Below are 23,876 nucleotides of genomic sequence, written 5' to 3'. Positions count from 1 at the left end.
CTCTCTCTCTGCCCCTCCTCCATACACACTCTGTTTCTCTCTCTCAAAATAATAAATAAATATTAAAAAAAAAAAACGTACTAGGACCCTCTTGAAAAATTATAAGTGTCTTAAAATCTCCAGTAGTGATTTTAATGTGCAGCCAGGGTTAAAACCACTGAATGATTCCTACTCTCTATTCATAATAAAAATTTGCAAATATGAAGATAGGCACTGCTACCTGCAAATGTAAATATTTGAACATAGAAGATTTTGAACATTGTGCTAAATTATGCCCACTACTGGGGCACCTGGGTGGCTCAGTGGGTTGAGCATCCAACTTCAGCTCAGGTCATGATCTCACGGTTTGTGGGTTCAACCCACACATCACACTCCCTGCTGTCACTGCAGAGACCACTTTGGGTCCTCTGTCTACCTCTCTCTCTGCCCTTCCCCCATTCACTCTCTCTCTCTCAAAAATAAATAAACACTTAAACATAAATAAATAGGGGCGCCTGGGTGGCTCAGTCAGCTAAGTGTCTGACTTCAGCTCAGGTCATGATCTTGCAGTCCATGGGTTCGAGCCCCACATTGGGTTCTGTGCTGGCAGCTCAGAGCCCAGAGCCTGTTTCAGATTCTGTGTCTCCCTCTCTTTCTCTGCCCCTCCCCTGCTCGTGCTCTGTCTCTCTCTGTCTCGAAAATAAATAAACGAAAAAAAATTTTTTTTAATAATAAATAAATAATGCTCACCACCATTCCTAATCCAGCCAGCACTGAGTCATCAGGTAAATTTATTCCACAAAGTAGGAATAATGCTATACATGGAACTTACCATGAGCCTTCAGAAGGAATAAAGATCGGGAGCCTCCAACATTCTTTGGATCGTCTGCCACATTATGTTTCTCATATGTAATCAAAGGTTGCTGAGAATGTTTATAAATTCGACCTGAAATTTAAAAAAAAAGAAAAGAAAGAAGAATTACTTCCTCTGGAGAGAAGGAATAGAAAGACAGTGGCATGGCATAGAAACAAAATTTCTTAAGGTAATAAAAAATAAATTAATATTATAGAGATGTCATTCATACGCAAAAGCAACAAAAATGTATATTCAAGTACATGTGATCTTCTTGAAAAAGTTAAAGAAATAATTTAGCTAATCAAGAGATAAATCAAAATGAGGACAAAGAATGGAGAAGTTACAGGGTGCCTGGGTGGTTTAGTTGTTAAGCATTTGACTCTTGATTTTGGCTCAGGTCATGATCTCAGTTTATGAGACTGAGCCTCATGTCGGGCTTCACGCTGATAGCACAGAGCCTGCCTGGGATTCTCTCTCTCCCTTTCTCTCTGCCCCTTCCCCAAACATGCTGTCTCTAGGTCTCTCAAAATAAATAGATTAACATTAAAAAAAAAAAAAAAGAATGGAGAGTATGGTAAAAGAGCTGAGGGTATGCCAAAGATCAAACACTGTGATGTCAAAACAATCCCTGATAATATGATCAAAAATCCCTGAAAATTTCAAATATAATTCTTGAAAAATACTGCATAGTTTTTAAAAATCTGGAGTCCTACATTAAACTAACAGAAATTGGACCTGGACAAAAGAAGTGGATAGAAGACAAACAAAAGCATTTTGATGCTGTATTATTTGGCATATTCAGACAGGGTCTGTCTAACAGACCAGAATCCCAAGTAACAGTGATGTAAACAAATTAAGGATATGTTATTATTTATTATATAAGATTAAATCTGTGAATGCACAGAATTATTCCAATTAGTTTGATATGTGACTATGTATGTGTGTGAATCTAGGAATCTATCCTATAGAAATACTCCCCTTTTAACCAAAGATATAATGCACAAAAATGTTCACAAAAGGGTTTTTTTTAATGCTGACCAAAAAAAAAATTTTTTAGGCAAGCTAGAGGTCCCTCATTTAGAGAATAAATCATGGAACATACATTATTTTTAGGATACAATGCAGGTGTAAAAACAAATAGAAGTAACTAAGAAATCTGATATAACAGATACATAGGAATCCCTATCCCAATGAAGTATTAGACCATAGATTACATCTCAGTAATTTCCAGAAAAGAAATAATTACATAGGATACAGATTATATTATCTATCCATAACGCAACAAAATAAAAAATTAACAACAAAATCTAGGAAAAAATGACCCACTTAGATATTTCTAAAACTACTCTTCTAAATAGCTCTTGGGTTAAATAGGAAATCAAAATTTTAAAGTCTTCTCTAACAATGAAGGGACTTCATATCAAAACGCATGTGATACAATCAAGGTGCTATTCAAAGAGGGTTTTATCATCTTAAAAGAATTTCCTTTAAAAAAAAAAGACTTACATTGAAATAATCATGTAATTCAAGAGGTGTTTACAACAAAATATAACCAAGGAAACCAGAAAGGAAGATTGATTAAAACTAAAGGCGGACATTACAAACTAGTACGTCTAAAAATCAGGAAAAATCAAGGCTGCAAAAGGCCAATAATATTGAGTTTTTGGCAAGTCTGACTACAAGATAAAAAAGAAAAGAACACAAATATTAAAGATACACAAAAGTATTAGAAATAAAAAGTGTGACCTTGCTGCTATAAAGAAGAAACTCTCTAAAATTATATGAAAATGCTACATAAAATTTTAAGTCAGCCAAAAAAACTTTTTAAATCAAAATGAAATGGATGAATTTCTAGAAAAATCCAGGATTATAAAACTTCATCAAAGAAATAATAGTAACTCTGGAGGGTAATAACAGTAGAAGAATTTTTTTAATTTGTTAAATATTTCCATCTCTAAAGGCTCAGTTATGTGGATGAGTTCTATCATACAATTTAAAAATTCTTTTCACTTTAAAAATTCTTACTTATTTAAGCTCTTCTAGAGTTCATTCTATGAGATTAGCGTAACACTGAAACCAAAACTAGGCAGGCCTGTGGGCATGCGTGTGCACACATGCACACACACACACACAATCCCACAACCAAAGACCAAAATCAACTACAAATATAGATGCAAAAAGTTGACATAAAATATTAGCGATTCAAATCAATTGTGCATTAAGAGAATTATAGGGGCACCTGGGTGGCTCAGTCAGTTAAGCATCCAGTTTAGGCTTAGGTCATGATCTCACAGTTTGTGGTTTGAGCCCCAAATCAGGCTCTGTTCTGACAGCTCAGAGCCTGGAGCTTGCTTCAGATTCTGTGTCTCCCTCTCTCTTTTCCCCTCCCCCACTCACACTCTTTCTCTTTCTCTCTCTTTCTCTCTCTCAAAAATAAATAAACATTAAGAAAAAGAGACAGAGTATTCTAAAACATGGCCAAGCAAGGTTTGTCCCAGGAAAGTGAGGGTCATCCGCCATTCTGAAGTCTATAAAAGTAATGATAAAATATTATCTTAATTGCTGTCTGACAGACATCCAATGAAATTCAGCACATGTTCATGACATAAACTCTGTAGTTAGGAAAAAATCTCCTAAACACCATAAAAGTTATCCACCAAGAAAATACAATAAACATGACACAATTTGAAATATCAAAAGCATTCCTGTCAAAATCAGGAAGAAGATAAGAATTCTTGCTAGTCCACATATTTCTGAGAGAAGTAAGTAATACAATGAAACAAGAAAAAAATGAGGGATATTTAATCTTGTCATTATTTACATAAAATATGATGTTTATCTAGAAAATCCAAAATAATCAACTGGAAAACTAGATGGCTACATTCAAGATAAACATTCAAAAATCAATAGCTTTCCTATACACGAACAAATGTAGAAAATGTAAGAAAAATAAACCCACTCACAATAGGCTGTATTAGAAGTCTATAAAATACATAGAAACAAAGTAACAAAAAATATATAAGCCTTGTATAAGACTTAAAAAAATACTGCAAGATTTTAATCAATAGAATATCCAGTATACTCCCGAATAGAAAGACTCACTTTTGCCAAGATGTCAATTATTAATTAATCAATCTAAAATTTCATTGCAATTCCAATCACAACCCCAACAGGATTTTTAATGAAATCTGACAATCATTTCTAAAGTTTATTTAGAAGAACAGGTAGATAACAAAGAGGCAAGAATTCCTGAGAAAGGCAGCCAGGAATCAGGCACTATCAAAATTCATAACCTATTCTAAAGCTATAGTTACTTCAACTGGTACAGTAATACACGAATGGAAAAATAAACTAGAAATAGTTTGATTTGCTGATGGATGTGTAATATATGATAAAGAGGCTTTTGAAGCAGCAGAGATAAAATGAACTATTCAAAAAATGGTGTTAGGACAACCGATTATTCATTTCACAAATATTATTATATCATGGCTTGTTTAAAACAGAAGATCAGAGATAAAGCAGGAAACAAACGTTTTATGTAACGAATATGCAGAGAAGAGAGTCCAGAAGAAAGAGACAATAGCTATCAGGAATTATACTGAATTAGCAGAGCGGCAGGGATGAAAACCAGGCCTCATTCCCAATAGCCTGAGAGTCGTTTGGAAGAAAGTGTTTTTAAACACTGAGTCACTGCAGAGCCATGGGCTGAGCAAGAACTTAACCTTCATTAAAGCAGAAGTCTATTATAATTTTGGAGTTCCTCTGTATGGCTCTATTATAAATCTGAATTTCTGCTCTAAGGCAGATTGAGTTCGTGTTTAGTACAAGGCTCCACAGTATTATGTAACGTGTGGTATTCCTAAATTGTTAAAATAACTGGTCATGTAATAACAGGGTCTCCAGTTCATCAATTATTTAAATTGGTAGGTTTCCTAATTGTGAATTACTTATTCACCCAAGTGAATTCTATCATTTCACATGACTGCTGATCTCATGATCGGACAATGTTAGCATTCTAAGAAGGGAAACAGTATGAGAAAAAGGTTTTAAATGGATTTTACTGAAATCGGGTACATTTATAAATGTACATTTTACATTTATAAGAGCTACAGAGATTGTATGATGGCTTTGAAAAATGGTTTCAACCTCACAAAGCCTCACTGCTTTTAAGCAGACTGCAATTTATAAATGGTTCACATATATTTAACTAGATAACAGAAAAGACAATGATTTATGTGGCAATTGTACTTTGTTCCCCAACACAAGGGTACTGGAAAGTTTATTCCCTAAAGCAGAAATGTATAGATTTGGATTTTTTTTCTTTTTGAGGTTTTGTTTTGCTTTTTTGCTTTGCACTCCACCAGTTTAAATAAAAAATGAGTCTGCGCTCTGAACATATGTATACTTGGGTTAATAAACATATTTGTGTACTATCGTTTTAATGCATTATGAACACTAAAATATATTACAATAGAAATTTTTTAAGATGAGATGAGATAAAATCAATCTACATACAAAGTTCTGGTCTTATTCCTTGGACCTCTGGACTGGCTTACAATGTCTACACACCTTTTTTGGGAGAACCTTGTCCTAGAGCAGTAAGTTATCAAACCACAGTATACAAAATAATCACGGGGGATACTCGTTAGAAATTCAGACTCGGGGCGCCTGGGTGGCTGAGTTGGTTAAGTGTTTGACTCCTGGTGTCAGCTCAGGTCATGATCTCATAGTTTCATGGGTTTGAGCTCCGCACCAAGCTCTCCACTGACAGCACAAGGCCTGCTTGAGATTCTCTCTCTCCTACACTCTCTCTGTCCCCCCCTCAACTTGTGCTCTCTCTGTCTCTCTCAAAAGTAAATAAACTTTTTTAAAAATGTGGATTCCAAACATCAACAACAGAGATTCTGTGGGTCTGAGATGGAGTTCAGGAATCTGCATGTTTTAGCAGTCATTCCAAGTGACTCTGAAGGTTGTCTGAGGCCACATGTTGAGAAACACCACAAAGGACAATGCAGAGCCTCTCCACCGTACCATCAACGCAGCAACACCAGCAGAAGAGGAAGATACAACAATGCTCTATTCTGCACACACATTATCCAGGAATGAGGTTTTTCTGGGGAAATATTAGAACTGTCACTTAAAATATTGTTTCTGTAAGAAAATACTTTCCAATTTCTACAGTGCTGACCTAAGAAGAAATTTTTGGCATTCTCATACATCCCCCCCACACACAATTTATTATAGAAGAGAATTCATCCACTTAAAAGAAATTGCTTTTCTTCTAAAGTGTAATATCTTTTAACTATAAAATTTTTAAAGTATAAATGCAAACTTAAATCCCTTAGCAATTTAAGACATCCATTTACATCAATAATCATTTATGAAGCATCCTTTATGAAGGCACCAAAGGAAGCAACTTGGTATGATGGAAAAGGCACGGCTTCCGTAGGCAGAACAGCCTGGGACTTAATTTCTGACTTAATTTCTTCCTTGTTAGATTTGGAACAAGTTACTTAACCTTTCCAGGTTCCAGTTTCCTTATCTCTAAAATGGTCAATATACTGTCTATTTACAGAGCCTCTGTGAAAAATAAATAAGATATGTGTAATGCACACAATAAGCAACAGCTGTAATAATAATACCTGTGCTTTAGTGGTATCTCTTTAAAAACACACATATGTGACCTTTTCTTCATTAGAAGTTCAATTTCTGCATTTCCCATGTTCAAAAGTGTTGACTACATAGGCTCTGAGGTCAAAGAATTTGCGTTCAAATTCCAACTGTACCATTCACTCATCTTGGCAAATTACTTAACTGCTCCTTAGCCTCTGTTTCCTCCAGGATGAAACAGGGCTAATAGTACATATCTAATACAATATTATGAAGACAAAAATGAAGACTCTAACTATAGTGATTAGCCAGTGACTGGTACTCATTAAGCACTGAGTAATTTTTATTCATCATCACTTAACCAAGAAATAATTTTCAAGCCATATTTGCTGATGCTGGTGCAAATAAGAATACATGATTTGACTAAGATAACTATACAAAGCACCTAGAACTAAATCTACAAATATTCCTAAATTTTCTCGTAACATTGAGTAGATATTTTATCCTGCTTCAAAACCATTGTATCCCTTTTACCTGAACATAAAATCTAAACGACATGATAGATTATGCAAGGCCTTTCACAACTCTACCTGCACCACATTTCTCTCTTCTTCTTCTTTGACTCCCTAACCTCCCATTCTAAATGCCCGGCTTCTCACCATTTTCAAAAAGAAGTTATAGTCTCAAAGTTTGGGAATGGTATTATCTCCCAAGACAGGAGTCACTAAATACTACCTTGGCATTTCTTGTAGTTCTTCAAAACGTCATTAGCCAAGACCTAAAATAAAATCTTTATTAGATGTTAATATGTGTTACAATACAAGGGCTCCTGGGTAGTTCAGTCAATCGAACATCTAACTCTTGATTTCGGCTCAGGTCTCAATCTCATGGTTTTCTGAATTCAAGCCCCACATCAGGCTCTGTGCTGGCAGTGTGGAGTCTGCTTGGGATTCTCTGTCTCCCTCTCTCTGCCCCTCTCCACTTGCACTGTCTCTGTCTCTCTCAAAATAAATAAATAAACTGTAAAAATTATTTTTAAAACTATGTGTTGCAATGCCCATCAGGGAAGTCTTCTTAAGGATAAGGCAAACATTCAAACTCATAAAACTCTCAAAGGCTGCACCTGGCATCAGATTCACTTAGAAAGATGTGGGACAGGAGACATGGCACATCTGCAGAGCACTGAGAGGTGTTCTCCTTCAATGGGAGATCTTATAGCACTTTATTCAGCCGTCCAGGATCTATTCTCTCTTCCTCTCCTCCACCTCCCTGGAGAAAGCTCAGGTTTAAGGTGAGATTCACATTGGGCAGATTATCTTGCAAAAGCCAGTTATCTGTCACAACAACCTTACAGTCACTGCTTATATGGTCCATGCCAGGGAACTGCCAATGTCACAACACTTAGGGAAGCCCAAAGATATGGCTTCTTACTCGGTATTTATAGTTCTTCCTGGTCCAAATGCAGTTTGCCAGCCAGAAGTCATCTTTATCACAAGCATGTTGCTTTATAACACAGTTGACACTACTTTTATCTATTTTCCAGGGAAACAAACCTAGAAGGTCAACCTAAGTCAAATTGTCAGGCAAAAATGGAAAAGAGTTTTGATAACTCCTTACCCACAAGTGTGTATCTTAAAAAATGAGCAATCATAGTAGTCTTTCCAGAATAGGTAGAAAAGGGAAGAAGAGAGAGGAACAAACCTGAAACAATAGTTTTTATCAATATACGTACCATTGTCAGCTGTACCATCTGCTAGAAATATGTAGTAGCTTGTGTTTAGATCAAATCTATTCTTAACCCCAGGAAGGATAATGTTTCTTCTGAAAGAACACTGCATAACACCATCCGCCAGCCTCCAAGCCATATCCTCAAGAGCACCCTACGGATACACACAATGGGTCTTTTCAGCACTTTCCACAGATTTGCTAAAAATAAAATATGATCAAAATCCTGACCTGTTCGATTTCCTTTCCCTAAGATCCTTTGTGCATGTTTTGTCTGCTGTACCATTGTTTCTCCACTTCCTCTCTGAGGAGTACAAGAAACATTTTCTCCTGGCTTATTTGTCTTGCAAAAACACTATTTGTACTTTGAGTCAGAACCCCACAAATCCTCTACCCAGGTTAAATTTTTGGCAGATGTACTAACCCGCTCTGGCCACTAACACACAATCAAAAACACTGAAGAAACAATTAGAAAGTGATACCCTAATGGTCAAAATGCAACGTGCAACAAGGGAGAAGTTCCAAGCTCATGGGAAAGCTCTGTAGAGAACGTAACATTGTTAGGTGATGGCTACATCTTGGTCAGAGCTCAGTTGCTGGTCAACTGCCATGTGAAAAAGACACTTCTCTGCCAGAAACAGGCCATCTTTGGCACAGATGCCAACAAGGGTCACTGAAGACAACTGTCCAAAGCACTGAACCAGTCTCTACCATACATGTTCTTCTTTCTCACAAGACAAGAAACTTCGTGTCATTAACCTAAACCTTTTCTTAAAAAATCTGTCTTTTGAAAAGGAGCTGATGCTTTGACCATCTTAACCATAATTTTTTTATAGGCTGCAAAAAAGGATTTAAACAACACACGCAAGAATTCATCTTTTCCTATAAAAGAAACCTATTTTGTGCTTTCCAAGTGTAGAAAAGGGGAGATGTTGGTCAAAGAGTAAAAAGTTGTAGCTATGTAGGATGAAAGTCTAGACATCTAAGGTATAGCATGATGACAATAGTTAATAATATTGTATTTTATAGTGGAATTTGCTAAGAATAAATTTCAGGTGCCCTCACCACAAAAAAAAGTAACTTTAAGTGTGGAGATAACTGTAGTAATCACTTTACTATGTATATGTATATCAATGCATTATGTTGTATACCTTAAAGACGTACATGCAATTTTATTAAACTATATAATATTTAATATATTTAATATACATTAAATAAAATGATATATTAATAAATGTACAAATCTAATAACATAATTTATTTTCTATGTTTTTATATATTATGTTAAAAAGAAAGCACAGAAAAGTTTCTCCCAGCTTCTTATACGAAAGGAAGCCTCCTGTCAAGGTCACACTCTAGCTCCAGGGCTAAGTGAGGATGGGGAGCTATCTCACAGCACAGTTATGCCACTGTGGGCCACACAGCCAGAGGCAGACAAGTTGGTGGAGGTTCCCAGAATCTTCACACCTACCCTGGAGCCCATCACAGGGTGATGCCGCCCCGTCAGATGGGAAGGTTGTATATGTACAGTCTGATCTTCACGGATACACACATAAGCATCATCATCACCCTGAAAAACAAATGCAAGTGAGAAAAATTCGAAGGAATTTCAACATTTTGTTTTTTAAAATGTCCCTAATGAAATTAAATACTATTTGATGCTTTTAAAACATAATTTACTAACTCAATCTTAAATGATACCATGAATTCCAGAGAATTAGCTGTCCAATTTATTAATCAAAAAAAATTTTGCTATATTGAAGAAACAAACAAAAAGCAGAAATAGACCCATAAATGCAGAGAACAAACTTGATTGCCAGAGGGGAGAAGGTGGGGGAATGGGCAAAATGGATGACAGACAGTGGGAGATAGACGCTTCCAGTTGTGGAATGAATAAGTAACAATAAAAGGTAGAGCATAGGGAATACAGTCAATGGTATGTAGTTCTGTATGATACAGATAGTAGCTGATGTTTAAAACTGTTGAATCACTATGTTGTACACCTCAAACTAATGTAACATTATGTATCAACTATACTTCAATATAAATACATAAATAAATAAATAAATAATTTTGTTATAATATGAAAGCAACACAATTTCAATACAAAAAATATATTAAAATAGGGATGCCTGGATGGCTCAGTTGGTTAAGCATCCGACTTTAGCTCAGGTCATGATCTCATGGTTTGTGGGTTTAAGCCCCACATCAGGCTCTGTGCTGACAGCTCAGAGCCTGGAGCCTGCTTCGGATTCTTTGTCTCCCTCTCTCTCTGCCCCACCCCTGCTCTCACGCTGTCTCTCTCAAAAATAAACATTAAAAATTTTAAATAAATAAATAAATAAAATAGACATAACATGTTTACAAGCCCCTAAACTCAAACACCACTATTAATGCTTTCATATATATTCATCCAAAACTCTTTGTATTTATACCCACTTTTTCACCCCACGTGGATTGAAAATACACAGTTGTTACCTTTTTTCACTGAACTTACTATGAACATTGTTCTAGATATTTATTTATAAATAAATATTTATGTCCTACAATTTTCATAACTATAAATGCACTGCACTATATTGGGTTTGGAGGATAACTTTTAAGATGAAGACACTAGAATCAAATACTGCTGATATTGTACACACTCGATAGATATACTATTACGTATTCAAGCCAAATTGTCTGAACTCAAGGAGGATATTTTTCAGTCTCATTCTTATCTTTCCTTTAGTCTATAATATTCCTTAGCTCTCAAAGTTAGAGTTGGTTTGAAGTGACTATCAGGCTACAGACTGAATCTTCAAAGTCCATTCAAGTGACGGTACAAATGAATAATCTGGATTTTAGGTTACTGTGTGTAGTTTCGGTTCTTTCGCCTATTCTAAATCATTCTCCATAAACTATCTAACAAGGTCTTTTATGTGCTATGGTTACTAAACTCCTTAAACAAAGCCAAGGCTAACAAGTTATAACAAATTTTGCTTTTAGTCCCAATGATATTCTACCATGCTTTAAATTCTATTTTTAAAGTTCCACTTTAGAACTCCCAAGTACTTAACCTTAGCAAACCAATTATTCACTGTTACACATCTTACATTCAAATCAGAAGTAGCCCAACTCAAGAAATTTGGAGTCATCATGACTTAAACTAGGAATCAACAAACTATGATAGCACACTCAGACCAAATTCAGCCCAATGCCTGTTTTGGTAGAACCCACAGGCTAAGAATGATGTTTACATATTAAAATGGTTTTTTTAATGTTTATTTATTTTTGAAAAAGAGAGCATGTGAGCAGGGGAGGGGCAGGGAGAGAGGGGGACAGAAGATCTGAAGACGGCTCTGCACTGACAGCAGCGAGCCTCATACAGCACTCGAACTCATGATTTGTGAGATTGTGACCTGAGCTAAGTTGGGCATTCAACCAACTGAGCAACTCAGGTGCCCTAAATGGTTTGTTTTAATAAAAGAAGAATATTTCGTGACTAGTAAAACTACATGAAATCCAAATTTCAATGTCCACAAATAAAGTGTTATTGGAACACAGCTATGCCTATTGATTTATGGATTGTCTATTGCTGTTTTAGCATTATCATAATAAAGATGAGTAGTTAGAACAGAGGCCATAGGCCCACAAATTCTCAGGAGTTACTATCTAGACCTTTACAGAAAAAGTTCACTGATTTCTGATTTAAACAAACACTGTATGTTTTCTATACTATCATCTATGGGATATAAAAATTCTTTTTTATTTAAAACAATTTTTAATATAACAAAATGGTTCATTTTGAGGCAAAATGATGATAAAACAAATCCAATACTAACTCCTTGTTGGTATGAAGGCAGACCTCCCAAATATTGGAAATAATTATGGGAATGGAGAAGAGGTACCTCTTAGTTCTCACTACTCCAAAATGAAAAATATGAGAAAATGCTATTACAAGTTTAGGCTCCAAGCAATTTCTAGAAACCCCAAGTTTGGAGCATGAAAACACACATGTAAGAAGTTCTGCCAAAAATCTGAATTGGACAGAACCTCTTTCTCCCATTTGTTCCTCTTGATTCAAACATTTAGAATGCACTGTTTAGGAAACATTGTGTGGCTATTGTGGGAAAAATAAAGATGACTAGATTGTTCTTACAACCAAAGACTATGTTTTAATGGAAGAGACAGTTGTAACAGTATGTGAATTATGATTTTTAAAAAAGGCTCAAAGTTCCATGGAAACACAAATTATGTAGACCCAAAGATTGAAAAATCTTATCAGAAAAGGTAATAATTAGATCTTAGAAAATTAAAAAAAAATTGTATGTGAGTAAGATAGAACGGAGATTAAGGGTAAAGTTTTCCAAAAGGAGGAATTTCCATGACCAAAGACATAGAAATATAAAAATAAATGAAAATTTTAGAAAACAGGTAATTGCATTAGCAAAAACATAAAACAGGATAAGGCTGGAAATTCCAACAAGAACTGTGAGGTATCTTGAAAGCCATGCTAATGAAGAAAATATTTCCCCTATAACTACTAAAGGTTCACCAAGGGTTTTGGGGGATAGCATTGAGATGATCTCAGTGGTAGCTTGGGAAGCAAAGTCCAGTGAGACTGAAAGACGAACCGGACAAGAAAAATCATGGAGCCAGAAGGACTAGTGAAGGGTCACTGCCGCAGTCTACAAATGACAAAACAGGTGTAATCCAACTCAGAGATAGAGACAATGCTATAAAGAGAATGAAGGAACTATGTCAATAACAGAATCACAAGTATCTGGAATATTGGTAGCAATGAACACATAAGCACTCACATCCTGATTTCTAAAAACTATTCTTAACAAAAGGAAACAGACCTCCTTTAGGAAATTATGAAATGCATAACAGTATAAAATGGAATCAACAAACTATTTTTTCTGGTGTAACATCTTGTTATACACTAAAAAACTAATGGAGACCCATCAAAAGGGCAAAAAAAATAAAAAGGCTAAAGGGGACATATCTAGGTCAATAGAACAGCCAAAAGAAGACTGATAAGGATAAACTATAACACAATAAACAAAAGGAATTCATTAGTCCATAATGTTCCACCAAAAGGAAAGGGGGGTACAGAGAAAAGAGAGCTCTTTTTTTTAGAAGAACACCAGCTAACAGTTTAGAAAATCACAAATTTGTAATCACAAATGTAACAATTGATTCAGGCAAGGAACATCAGTAGACGCTAAAATCACTTGGGAAAGTGTTATTGAGGAACAGAATATTCAAACACACTCAAGTATTACACCACAGATAACTTATTAATTAAAAATATAAAATACACCTTCACAATGGAAAAATCTGACAGATAACAGTGATCAAACATAGAATCACCAATAATGGAATAATTTGACATTACCCACCTCTTGATATGATGTACTGAGAAAGAAACACACCCTTTAGGTAGTATTTGTGCCAAAAAAATTTTTTTTAATTTTTTTTAATGTTTTATTTATTTTTGATACAGAGAGAGACAGAGCATGAGAGGGGGAGGGGCAGAGAGAGAAGGAGACACAGAACCGGAAGCAGGCTCCAGGCTCTGAGCTAGCTGTCAGCACAGAGCCCGATGCGGGGCTCGAACCCACAAATGTGAGATCTGACCTGAGCCGAAGTCGGAGGCTTAGCCGACGAGTCACCCAGGCGCCCCTGTGCCAAAAAGTTAACCTGAATCTAGTGTACAAATTGTGGAACATTCTACAGAACTGGAGCATGAAAAAAAAATTCTCAAAAACAGGTAGGGTAATTGATCAAAGAGATGTAACAATTAAATGTATTAGTAATAAATGACTGGATATTGGTTCAGAAATTTTTTTTAAAAAACAACTCTAAAGGACTGTATCAGGACAACTGAAGTATTTGGAATTTAGACTATATTGCATAAAATTACTATATCATTGCTGTTTTCTCAATGTGATAAAGATATGGTAATTATAGGATATAATTCTATATCTATGTTCTTAGATACTTAGATCTATAGATAGTTGCTAAAAATTTTAGAGATAAAATGTCATGATACAGCTATAATATAACATTCAAATAATTTGGGGGGGAAAATGTGTGTTTATATATACTTCATGAGTCAGTCTATATATACACACACAGTGCAGGAATGGAGAGGGAGAGAAAGTGGCAAGTGTAAGTAAAAAACTTACTGGTGTTTGTTGTACTATTCTTTCAACGTTCATGTAGGTTTAAAACTTCTCAAAACAAAAAGTTGGGGGTGGGTAGGAGCAAGAAGAACCTGAGAGGTGAATAAAAGGGAAGAATCTAAGTCACAACTAAATTTCCCTGAACACTAAAGAAGACAGTGACAGCAATGAATGAGATAGTATATAAAGTGCCCAGGACGGTATCTGAAAAGAAGCAAGATTCAGTAATGGTAACTGCTTTATTTCCATTTTTGGTCACCAAGAATGGGGAACACAAGAAACAGGAGGAGGGAAGATATTAAGCTAAATTTTATGGATGATGGTTTGCATTGTCCAAGACCACTCATCTGGACAAGAGCAGCTGGCCACTGGAAATCCCAATCTGAAGTACAAAAGAGGTCAGATCTGGGAGCATTCTAGAACTTGAGCCCTGAGAAATTATATATGAAGTAAGATGACACTAACCCAGAGGAGGAAAGGAAGAAGTTCATATATAATATGTATGCTTAACATACTTTACATCACTTAAAAAGTATATGAGATAGTGAATATGTGTAATACTTTGAGATGGAGTTAAAATTCAGACATTAGCAAGTCATTGGTAACTAAGATAGGGAAAATTATACTTTTCATCCATTTTAATGAAGTTTAATACCAAAACAATTGCCATCATTTATTTATAAGTGAAACCAAAAAAAGTATCATTTAGGCTGATCAGTATTCATAACATCAGATACCTTCAGTATTTAAATTTATATTACATTCCGAAAAGAAATAGTAGGTCATAAAAATATCATAAAATTTTTTAAATAAACAAAAATAGAAATAACCACTTTAAAAATATTTTCTGAGGATTATTTACTTCCCCCATTTAGGCAAACAGGTGTACAAATGATTTTAATCACTGAGTAAGATTGCTCTGTAAATCAACTGCACCTGCGTAATTAAGTCTTTCTTATAAACATTTTTGATGAGTACTATACTAGAAACATCAGATTCCTAAGTAAGATAAATATATCTTGAATTAGAGATAAATGCTTTTGTGCCATCTATGCCTACAACATAGAACAGAAATAACCGGTCTACTTGTGGGCGCCTTGTCACCACACTCAGTACAGCACTGTCTTTTCCTCTCGCTGACAGATTTCATGTGACCAGAAAAGGGAAAATGTGAGTATACTAATGCACGAATTTTGGCTCTAAAGTGACTGGAATGTTTTTTTATTTAAGTGACTACAACACATATCTAAATGAAACTGTACATTACAGATGAAACTACACACACCAACAAAGCTACCATTGTTAGCCCTTGCTGGGTCCATCTTCAGAATTATTCACACAACAAGCACTACCACCATCTTTCTTTATTGCTTTATGGTCCCATTTATGAATGCTTACCCGACTGAGCCACCCAGGAGCCCCCATTTTTATTTTTAATCCGGTCTCATTATCCACCTTACGTCCCAAACTTGGTTCTTTTCTGCCTGAACTGCAAATACCCAACAGAATATGCTATAGCTCTGACCACAATTACAAAGGGTAATGGGGAAGGTCTTGAACTAATACAACATCATTTGATGAAGCATAAAATTTCCCAAAAAAATAACTTTGAAAGAAGAGTCACAGTTTCTTATATGTCATTTTTAAGAGCATATAACGTATCTTAAATCTCATAAGGTTAAGGTCTATGTTTTGCTTAATGAAAAAGGATAATGAGTACATCCTAGGACTACATCGTAATATATCTAGGTCATGTGCATATATTGCAATGCCCTCCCCCCAAAAATGTTATGCCTGGCTTCCCGCGATACACATAAGCAGCACATGAGGACCAATGTGATCAAAGTGCACTTTTAGGAAAACATTTGTCCTTCTGTGATAGAATCTCAGCATTTCTTTTCTTTTTTTGAAATATAAGTCCCTTAAGAAGTGATAAGCTAAGTTTAAGACATAATAGGAAGAAAACTCTCTAGAAAAGACCCATTGCCTTTGCTAATGGGGAAGTAAAAGACTTTCTTCATTTGTAGTCAGCCTTGACCTCACCACCATCTCCGCTCCAAAAAGGACTTACACGTGTCCTGGCCCACACTCTCCTTCCTTCTGGGAGAGGAGGAAGCCCCCACAGCACTCTGTGCTTCCACACCACAGCCCGAGGCCGCTGTCTACAGAACCACTGAATCCTGAATCCGTTCAGTGCTTCCCAGGGAGAGCGAGAGTCAGCCCAAATCAAATGCTGCCTTCAGTAGAGCTGATGAAGGAGCCAACCGGTAAGGAACATATTTATGCCTGGACATGCCAGGTTTAACTCTTTGTTTAGGATACGTACTGATGACTACCAAAATGGGGGCTGCAAGAGCAGTAACCCACACTGGGATTGCTGGCCACATAAGAAAACAAGGAGGGTTTGAAAAGCATCACAAATAACATGAGACTTGATGCAGAGCAACTTCTCCTAACTGTACCATCAACCTTTTATCACAAAGAAATAAACAGAGACAGAAATAGTGGCAAATCCACTGGATATAAAGTGATTTTCCTAACTTTCTAAGAAAGGACAGCCTTTCTTAGAGGCATATAATTGCATAACTGTTAAAAACATGAAATACCCAAAGATGTTTAGGTTAGAATCTGCTCTATGTTCATTTCTCCTGCCCTCCCCTTCCCCTTCCCACTTTAAGTACACTTATTGGACTCTGGAACAAACAACTAATTGCCATTGATTAGGCTCCCTCCACTAATTTTTCTTTCATTACCACTTACGTAAGCAAGGGATACAAACCATCCATCTGTCATGAGAAAATGCAAAGGATAAATAGCCTTTACTGGGACCGCTCATTTCAACCACCACTGATTGGTCATCCCGTGTGAAGGACAAGAAGAAACATGCACGCTCCTTCTCTGGGTCACAGTTCAAAGGATTCCGAATACAGAACTTCTTGTTCCCACAATCTGAAGCACTGAACTAGAAAAATGGCAGGGAGAAAAAGTCTTAATTACCCACAAAGCAGTTCGTTTCACAATGATAAAAGAGCCATTACCTTGAAGTACAAGTTTTAACAAGAGTATCTTTTCATAATAAAGATTCAAAGAAGGAAACAAATGACACATCCCAAATTAGACATGATCAGAGCAGTACTTAGGCTGTGAACTTTTAAACTTAATTAATTTTAATTAAAATTTGGAAGACACAATATTGGTTGGACCATAATGTGCATGAGAATTAAAGTCCCTTTAATACACAAAATATTTCAGATCAGTTGTGTTCTGGAGCATAGTTTCTAGTAAATTTTGAAAAACAGCTTGGGTAATATTTAAGCCCACATTGACATTCTTGCCTAAATCCTTTGGTTTTTAGAATGGGCTTTAAAAAAGCAAACAGACAAGCTCACAAGTTTTTATATTTAGATCCTAGACCCTGCATCTAGAATTCAGGTTCAAATTTGATATTAAAATAATATAAGAAAAATGGTTATTCCACTATATACTACTTCTCCAAATAATAGTAATAACAATTTAGTGGAGGAGAAACAGGAACAATCTATTGACTTAATTCAGAGTATTCTCTTTATGGCAAATAAGAGGACCAGTATCAAAAAAATCTCAGCTCTGCAATTTTGACAGCACAGCCATCTTGTTAGAATGCGCCATGACAGTGTATTTCAGAAGAGTTAAACATCATGCATCTAGATTGAATGGGAACTATATCCAAAAACCTCTCATTTCTTCTGACACTTCTAGACACCCAATGTGTGGTGGGTTTTCCCACATTAAGCAATTCTGCAATTCTCTGTGGACACCAATAGCATGTCCTACTTTGCAATTCCATTCCGACACAATCTACCTGAAGTTAGTGTCCAGCCCTACAATTTAGGAGCTCAGTCCCACAAGACTGCTCCCTTCAGAGGCCAATCACAAGTTCTAGGTTCCCAATGAAAAGGACCAGAGGTTCCCCTGACCCTCTCCTCAAGTTTGATAATGTATTAGGATGGCTCACAGAACTCAGGGAAACAGGTTTCTTACTAGAATGCCAGTGTATTATTACAGGATGCAACCCAGGAATGGCCAGATGGAAAAGGTGCACAGGGCAGGTGCGTGGGCAGGCGGTGGAGCTCCCATGCCCTCTCTAAGGCATCCTCCTCCCAGCACCTCCATGTATTCTGCAATCTGGGAGCTCTCTGAACCCCATACTTTTTGGATGTTTTTAGGGAGCCTTCATCATGGAGGCGTGATGGATTAATGACTCAATTTTCAGCCCCTCACTCATCTCTGGAAAATGGAGAGGGGCAGTCAGAAAGTTCCCAGTTTCTAATCATGGCTTGGTCTTTCTGGTGAACTGCCCCCATGGAGGAGCCCACCCAGAGTTACCCATTAGAGCAGAGGGCATTCCTACCACTCAGGAAATTACAAGGGATTTAGGAGCTCTGTATCAGGAACTGGGATCAAAGGCCAAACATTAGCAGGAACCACAGTAGAAACCAATATACATTTCTTATTATTTCACAGGAACTTAAAGAAAAGTCACAGTAGAATGGAAAACACATACCAGGATGAAACTTGGATTTTGATCTCTACTCTCCCCTTTACTCATTTGCTGAAGAACTTAACTGTCTTTCTTGTATACGTATACTTTCAACTATACAACAAGGACTGAATTCTGGGGTCTCTTCTAGCTCTTTATGAATGCTATAATCATGACTCTGAACAAACCTTTCTATAATCAGAGATTATAAACCTGGTGTAGAGATACCATAAAAGCTCCAATGAGAGCTAATGCCTTTTAATGTGAATATATGGAAAGATTATGTCAGCAGATTCCTCTTAGGAAGCTCAAGTCTAGACTGATTGTTTATTCCCCTAAGGCAGCTTTAAAATAAATAAACATTAAGACTAAGTAAACTAGAACTAGTGGAAATAAAAAATCCGATTATATGGTCAAAAGTGTAACAGTCATAATAATGTAATCAAGTATAATCATCATATGTTGCAAAATGTAGAAGAAAAACAAAATGAGACAGGACATAAGAATACACGTGCTTTACTTGGTCTTCCCTACGAGAACAAAGAGTTATAAAAAGACAAAAAAGAGAAGGAAAAGAAAAAAAGGAACTAATATTTACAGAATTTCTATTAAGTGCAAAGCAGTTAGAAACCTTATAATCATTACACTGTTTAATTCTCAAAATTATACTAAGAGTTGGGTATTATTATTTCACATTTTATAGGTGAAGAAACTGAGGCTTTAAGAATTAAGTAGCCCGTCCAAAGTCACACAGAAGATTATATAAGTCAGGATTCAGACCCAAGTTTATTCTTTTAATGGTAATAACCTGCTGTCAGACATTTTTCATTATTCACTTCCACATTCACACATTCACTTCCAAGCTAATATGTCTTATTTATCAGAATTTCTTTCAGTAAAACCTAGTATTTCTAATATGCACTACCCTTTATGAGATACGTTTCTTCAGCCACAGTCCTTTTGACTGTGGGCTGAAATGGAATTCTTGCTGAGGAGTTTGCAAAAGGGCTTCTGCAGTTCAGTACACAGAATTTCCCAGTACTCACTGGCCTTAATGAAATCAGATCTAAGAGTTACATCACCATTTCAAGATTCTCCTCCAAATCTTGTCTAAGGTTAGCTTAAGCTTTAATCTTCCTCTCCACATTTGATATTTGGCTGTACAGACCACGTGTGAATGTCATAACCACACCTCAAACACGCAGGGTCTTGCATTCCCTTTATTCTGACCTAGAAGCCATCATGTTGCAATGAGGACTTCCTTCAGATTTCCTGCAGAGGTCCCGAAAACTCCCTACCACAACCAGTACAACTACTTCTCTGCACACTTCAGCAAGTACAGAACCACAATGTCCAAAGACACTGTTATTTTCGATTGCATCTGGTGAAACCATAAACACATTACTTACCGATCTGGTTAAATGCGAGACAGGAGGTAATGTTGACAAAGGCGCTACTGTGGCTTCAGGCGTTGTAAAAGGTGGTGCATTGGGTTGTGAAATTACAGGGCCAGGAATCTTCACCCAGTAATTTTTATACTTCTCCACAACTGTGACTCTGAAATGCAGTACAAATGAGATCAAAGAGAACCCTAACTGTGGCCCGTATGATAGAATCCCCCCAAAAAAGAGATAAAAAGAAAAGAAATAAACTGGGGACACACAACTTAATACTACCCAACGGTACCACTAATTTTGTCTAAGGCAAGTCTCTAATGACTCTTCTACCTCATTCCTAAATAAACGCTTACTACCCTTGTTCTCTTGCTTGCTCTTGATCTTTCTTTTCTTCTGTTCTCTCTTCCTGGTCTGCTCTTTGGGCATACTCCCTGTAGTCATGAGTGCCAGATCTGACTAAGCCGCACAGACTTCTATTCCCTGACATATAAAGAACATACTACTACTACTTATTTCATAGTGCGCTGTTCAATTATCCCACAGGACATGGGTAGCAGGCAGCGAAGGCAAGAAGTTAGATACAGGCTGCATAAGCAACACCAGATCTTACTACAGTCACAGTCCTTTCCCATGATCCACACAACACACAGGTACAAAGCTGTGTTACTGTGTGCTAGCACCTGTACAAAGTGAAACAAAACATACAGACAGACATGCCAGGAGACCAATTCCCGTTACAATATGTCTCTAGGGGCGCCTGGGTGGCTCAGTCCCTTAAGCATCCAACTTTAGCTCAAGTCATGATCTCAGGGTTCATGAGTTTGAGCCCTGCATTGGGTTCTGCTGTCAGCACAGAGCCCGCTTCAGATTCTCTGTATCCTTCTCTCTCTCTTTCTCTCTCTCTCAAAAATAAACATTAAAAAAATTTTTTGATTAAAAAACATATACATATGTCTCTAACACTACTCGGTTATCATTCAACTGTTTTATGACATTCCACTTCCCCTTGCATACAGGATTAAGGGAAATGGACTTCTAATTCTACTGAATTTCATAATCATGAGAGCATGAAGTCTTACTAATCTAAGCTGCAGGTTATAACACTACAAAACAGTCATCCAAATTTTAGGGATTGTTTCATATTATCATATTAAGATAAGAACAAATCTAAATAAATATATTGGTTCATATACCATATATGAAATCAAGTAAGTATCAATTAATGCCTCTGAGTGCCAAGGCACTGCAATATTCAATTCACTCAACAGATGTGTATTAAGCACCTATTAGGTGTTAGGTCTTGGGCTCAGGGGAAAAATCAAACAAAAAGCAAAATAGCCACTTATCACACTATGGTGGTGTCATTCTACCCCAAACCTCTTCTAAATAGGTAAATGTCCAATAGGTACCAAAAATGATACAGACCATGATTTCAATTTTACTAGCTGCAGATTTGTAAGCTCTCCTACTCACAGAAACTTTATGTGATTTGGAGCATTTCTTGGAGCATTCCAGTAGACATTAATTTTTGTTTTCTTGTGTGGATTTGTGTGACTCACAGCATATCCCTGAAATAAAAAGGAAAAGAACTACCATTCAGTCACTTAATAGCTGAGCATAGCTGGAACTACTCTCATTTTGCAAAGTAATCTATCATTGCATGATGCAGGAATTCTGGTAAATACTGTTTTATTTAGAACAGAGACTCAGGGGGCATCTAGGTGGCTCAGTTAGTTAAGTGTCCAGCTTCAGCTCACGTCATGATCTCACGGTTCATGGGTCCAAGCCCCGCGTCAGGCTCTGTGCTGACAGCTAGCTCAGAGCCTGGAGCCTGTTTCAGATTCTGTATCTCCCTCTCTCTCTGACCCTCCCTTGCTCACGCTGTCTCTCTCTGTCTCTCAAAAATAAATAAAAAGCATAAAAAAAATAAGAACAGGAACTCAGGGACTCAACAAATACATGTTGGCTAGTTAACGCCAGATTAGCAGTTGGCTCTGTATATAAATTAGAGTCAGCAGAAATTTAAGAACTGAAAAGAGTTGTGAATACTGGGCATGTCAATGTTATATAGAGGCTACTCATTATTTAACTTATACTATAAATTAGTATTCCTTCCATTAATAGCTACAATGAGAATCCAGAAAACTCATCAAAATACAAAATTCTGCCTCCACATGCATAGCATCATATTTTAGTAAGTCCCTTCCCTTGAACAATTTCATTTCCCACTCTCATTCACCTGGCAGATGTCTACTCATTCACTGAGGCCTGATGTAGAGATCACTTCCTCCAAGGAGCTCTCTCTCAATTCCCTCCAGCCTGTGGGTGACACTCCCTGCTATGTTTTCCACCCACCCAATGCTTCTAATCTAAGTCATCACATGTTCTACTTACGTGTCTGTCCTATATTTCTCATGGTCTATCTATGTATCATACGTCATATGTCCGTATGTTTCACTTACGTGTGAGGCTCTCAGCTCTTTGAAGAACAGAAGCAAGTCTTGTACATTACCATATCCCTTGCACCAGGATAGTTCTTGGTATAATAAACGTTTATTAAATCAATGAATGAATAACAAAAATTATACCTCTGTCCCATTCTAGAATCCTATCTTCAATATTAACATGCTTTAAAATCAATATAGTGAGTCAATATTACATAAAATATCAAAAGCTATAAGCCCTTCAAGCTAGTGCCTTTTCTAAGATGCTGATCTGTAAAAATGTATTGCAAATAGAAAAATTTCAAAAGTTTCATCATTGTGAATCAATTTAAATGTCTGCAAAACGGGTAATGTCATTATCTCACAACCCTTATTAGCTTTTCATCTTGTAATGAAAAGATCCATGAAAACTAACACATAACACAAACCTGCACATCTTCACAGGTTAGAAGCTGCGACATTTGACTGTCAATCAATGTGAAGGAGCCAACAGGAGGGCCATTCAAATCCTCAGCATCACGTGCTTCTAAGAGAAAGCCTTTAAACGGTAGCCCTGACAAAGTAACTGAGAAACAAATAAAAAGATAGTTTAAGAGGTTTAGCAACATCCTCAAAAGGAAACTGTTTAGAGGAGGCATCTCACATTTAGAATCTAGCATATATACACACACAAAACTACTCCAGGAGAGAAAATGGTAGAAATAATCCCAGAGACAAAGAAGTTATAAACTGTGTTCCAAAGGACATTCACTCTGTGAGATGTTAATACCCATTCCAATTCTACAGGGAAAAAAAGGTAGGTGATGGTCAGGGAGGTGTCCATGGGGCCACAATTAGTTCAAAAAATGATGAATGAAAATAAATACTTGTTTCTTTACTGAAAACCCCAAAGCCTTTAGCATCCTACTGTGCAGTATGAAACACAGAGTATTCCAAACTGATTTATCTATACACTGTTTTTGTCAGTTTGTTAATGTTTTGTATTTCTGGAGGTGCAGAAAATAGTTTGTGAAACACTGTTATAGATACACTTTTGACAGTCAGCCTACCTTTCACCCAAAGAATCAGAAAAACACAAGAATTTACACTATACCAAGAAGAATAAGGGTCTATTATACCTTAAATTAGATAAGATAAATTTTATTTTCCTCTTCTATTGAGTTACTAGTTATT

At 36.5% G+C, this 23,876-nt stretch overlaps 1 protein-coding gene across 1 annotated transcript in view; it reads right to left on the bottom strand.

The window, feature by feature from the left end:
* The window catches only part of FRRS1 (ferric chelate reductase 1), a 33,403-nt gene that overhangs the window by 8,642 nt on the left and 885 nt on the right, over positions 1–23,876 (bottom strand). The window contains exons 2-8 of the mRNA XM_029948726.1: positions 23,132–23,268; positions 21,733–21,827; positions 20,272–20,419; positions 17,123–17,305; positions 9,642–9,740; positions 8,178–8,325; positions 812–925 (exon numbers count right to left, since the gene is read on the bottom strand). Of these exons, the coding sequence (XP_029804586.1) occupies positions 812–925; positions 8,178–8,325; positions 9,642–9,740; positions 17,123–17,305; positions 20,272–20,419; positions 21,733–21,827; positions 23,132–23,268 (924 nt within the window). The remainder of the gene's footprint in view (positions 1–811; positions 926–8,177; positions 8,326–9,641; positions 9,741–17,122; positions 17,306–20,271; positions 20,420–21,732; positions 21,828–23,131; positions 23,269–23,876) is intronic.

This window comes from Suricata suricatta, chromosome 8, assembly GCF_006229205.1.
Source record: "Suricata suricatta isolate VVHF042 chromosome 8, meerkat_22Aug2017_6uvM2_HiC, whole genome shotgun sequence".
Classification (NCBI taxonomy): Eukaryota; Metazoa; Chordata; class Mammalia; order Carnivora; family Herpestidae; genus Suricata; species Suricata suricatta.
The sequence above is the reverse complement of the archived record's forward strand: the minus strand, read 5'-3'. Positions and strand labels throughout refer to the sequence as shown.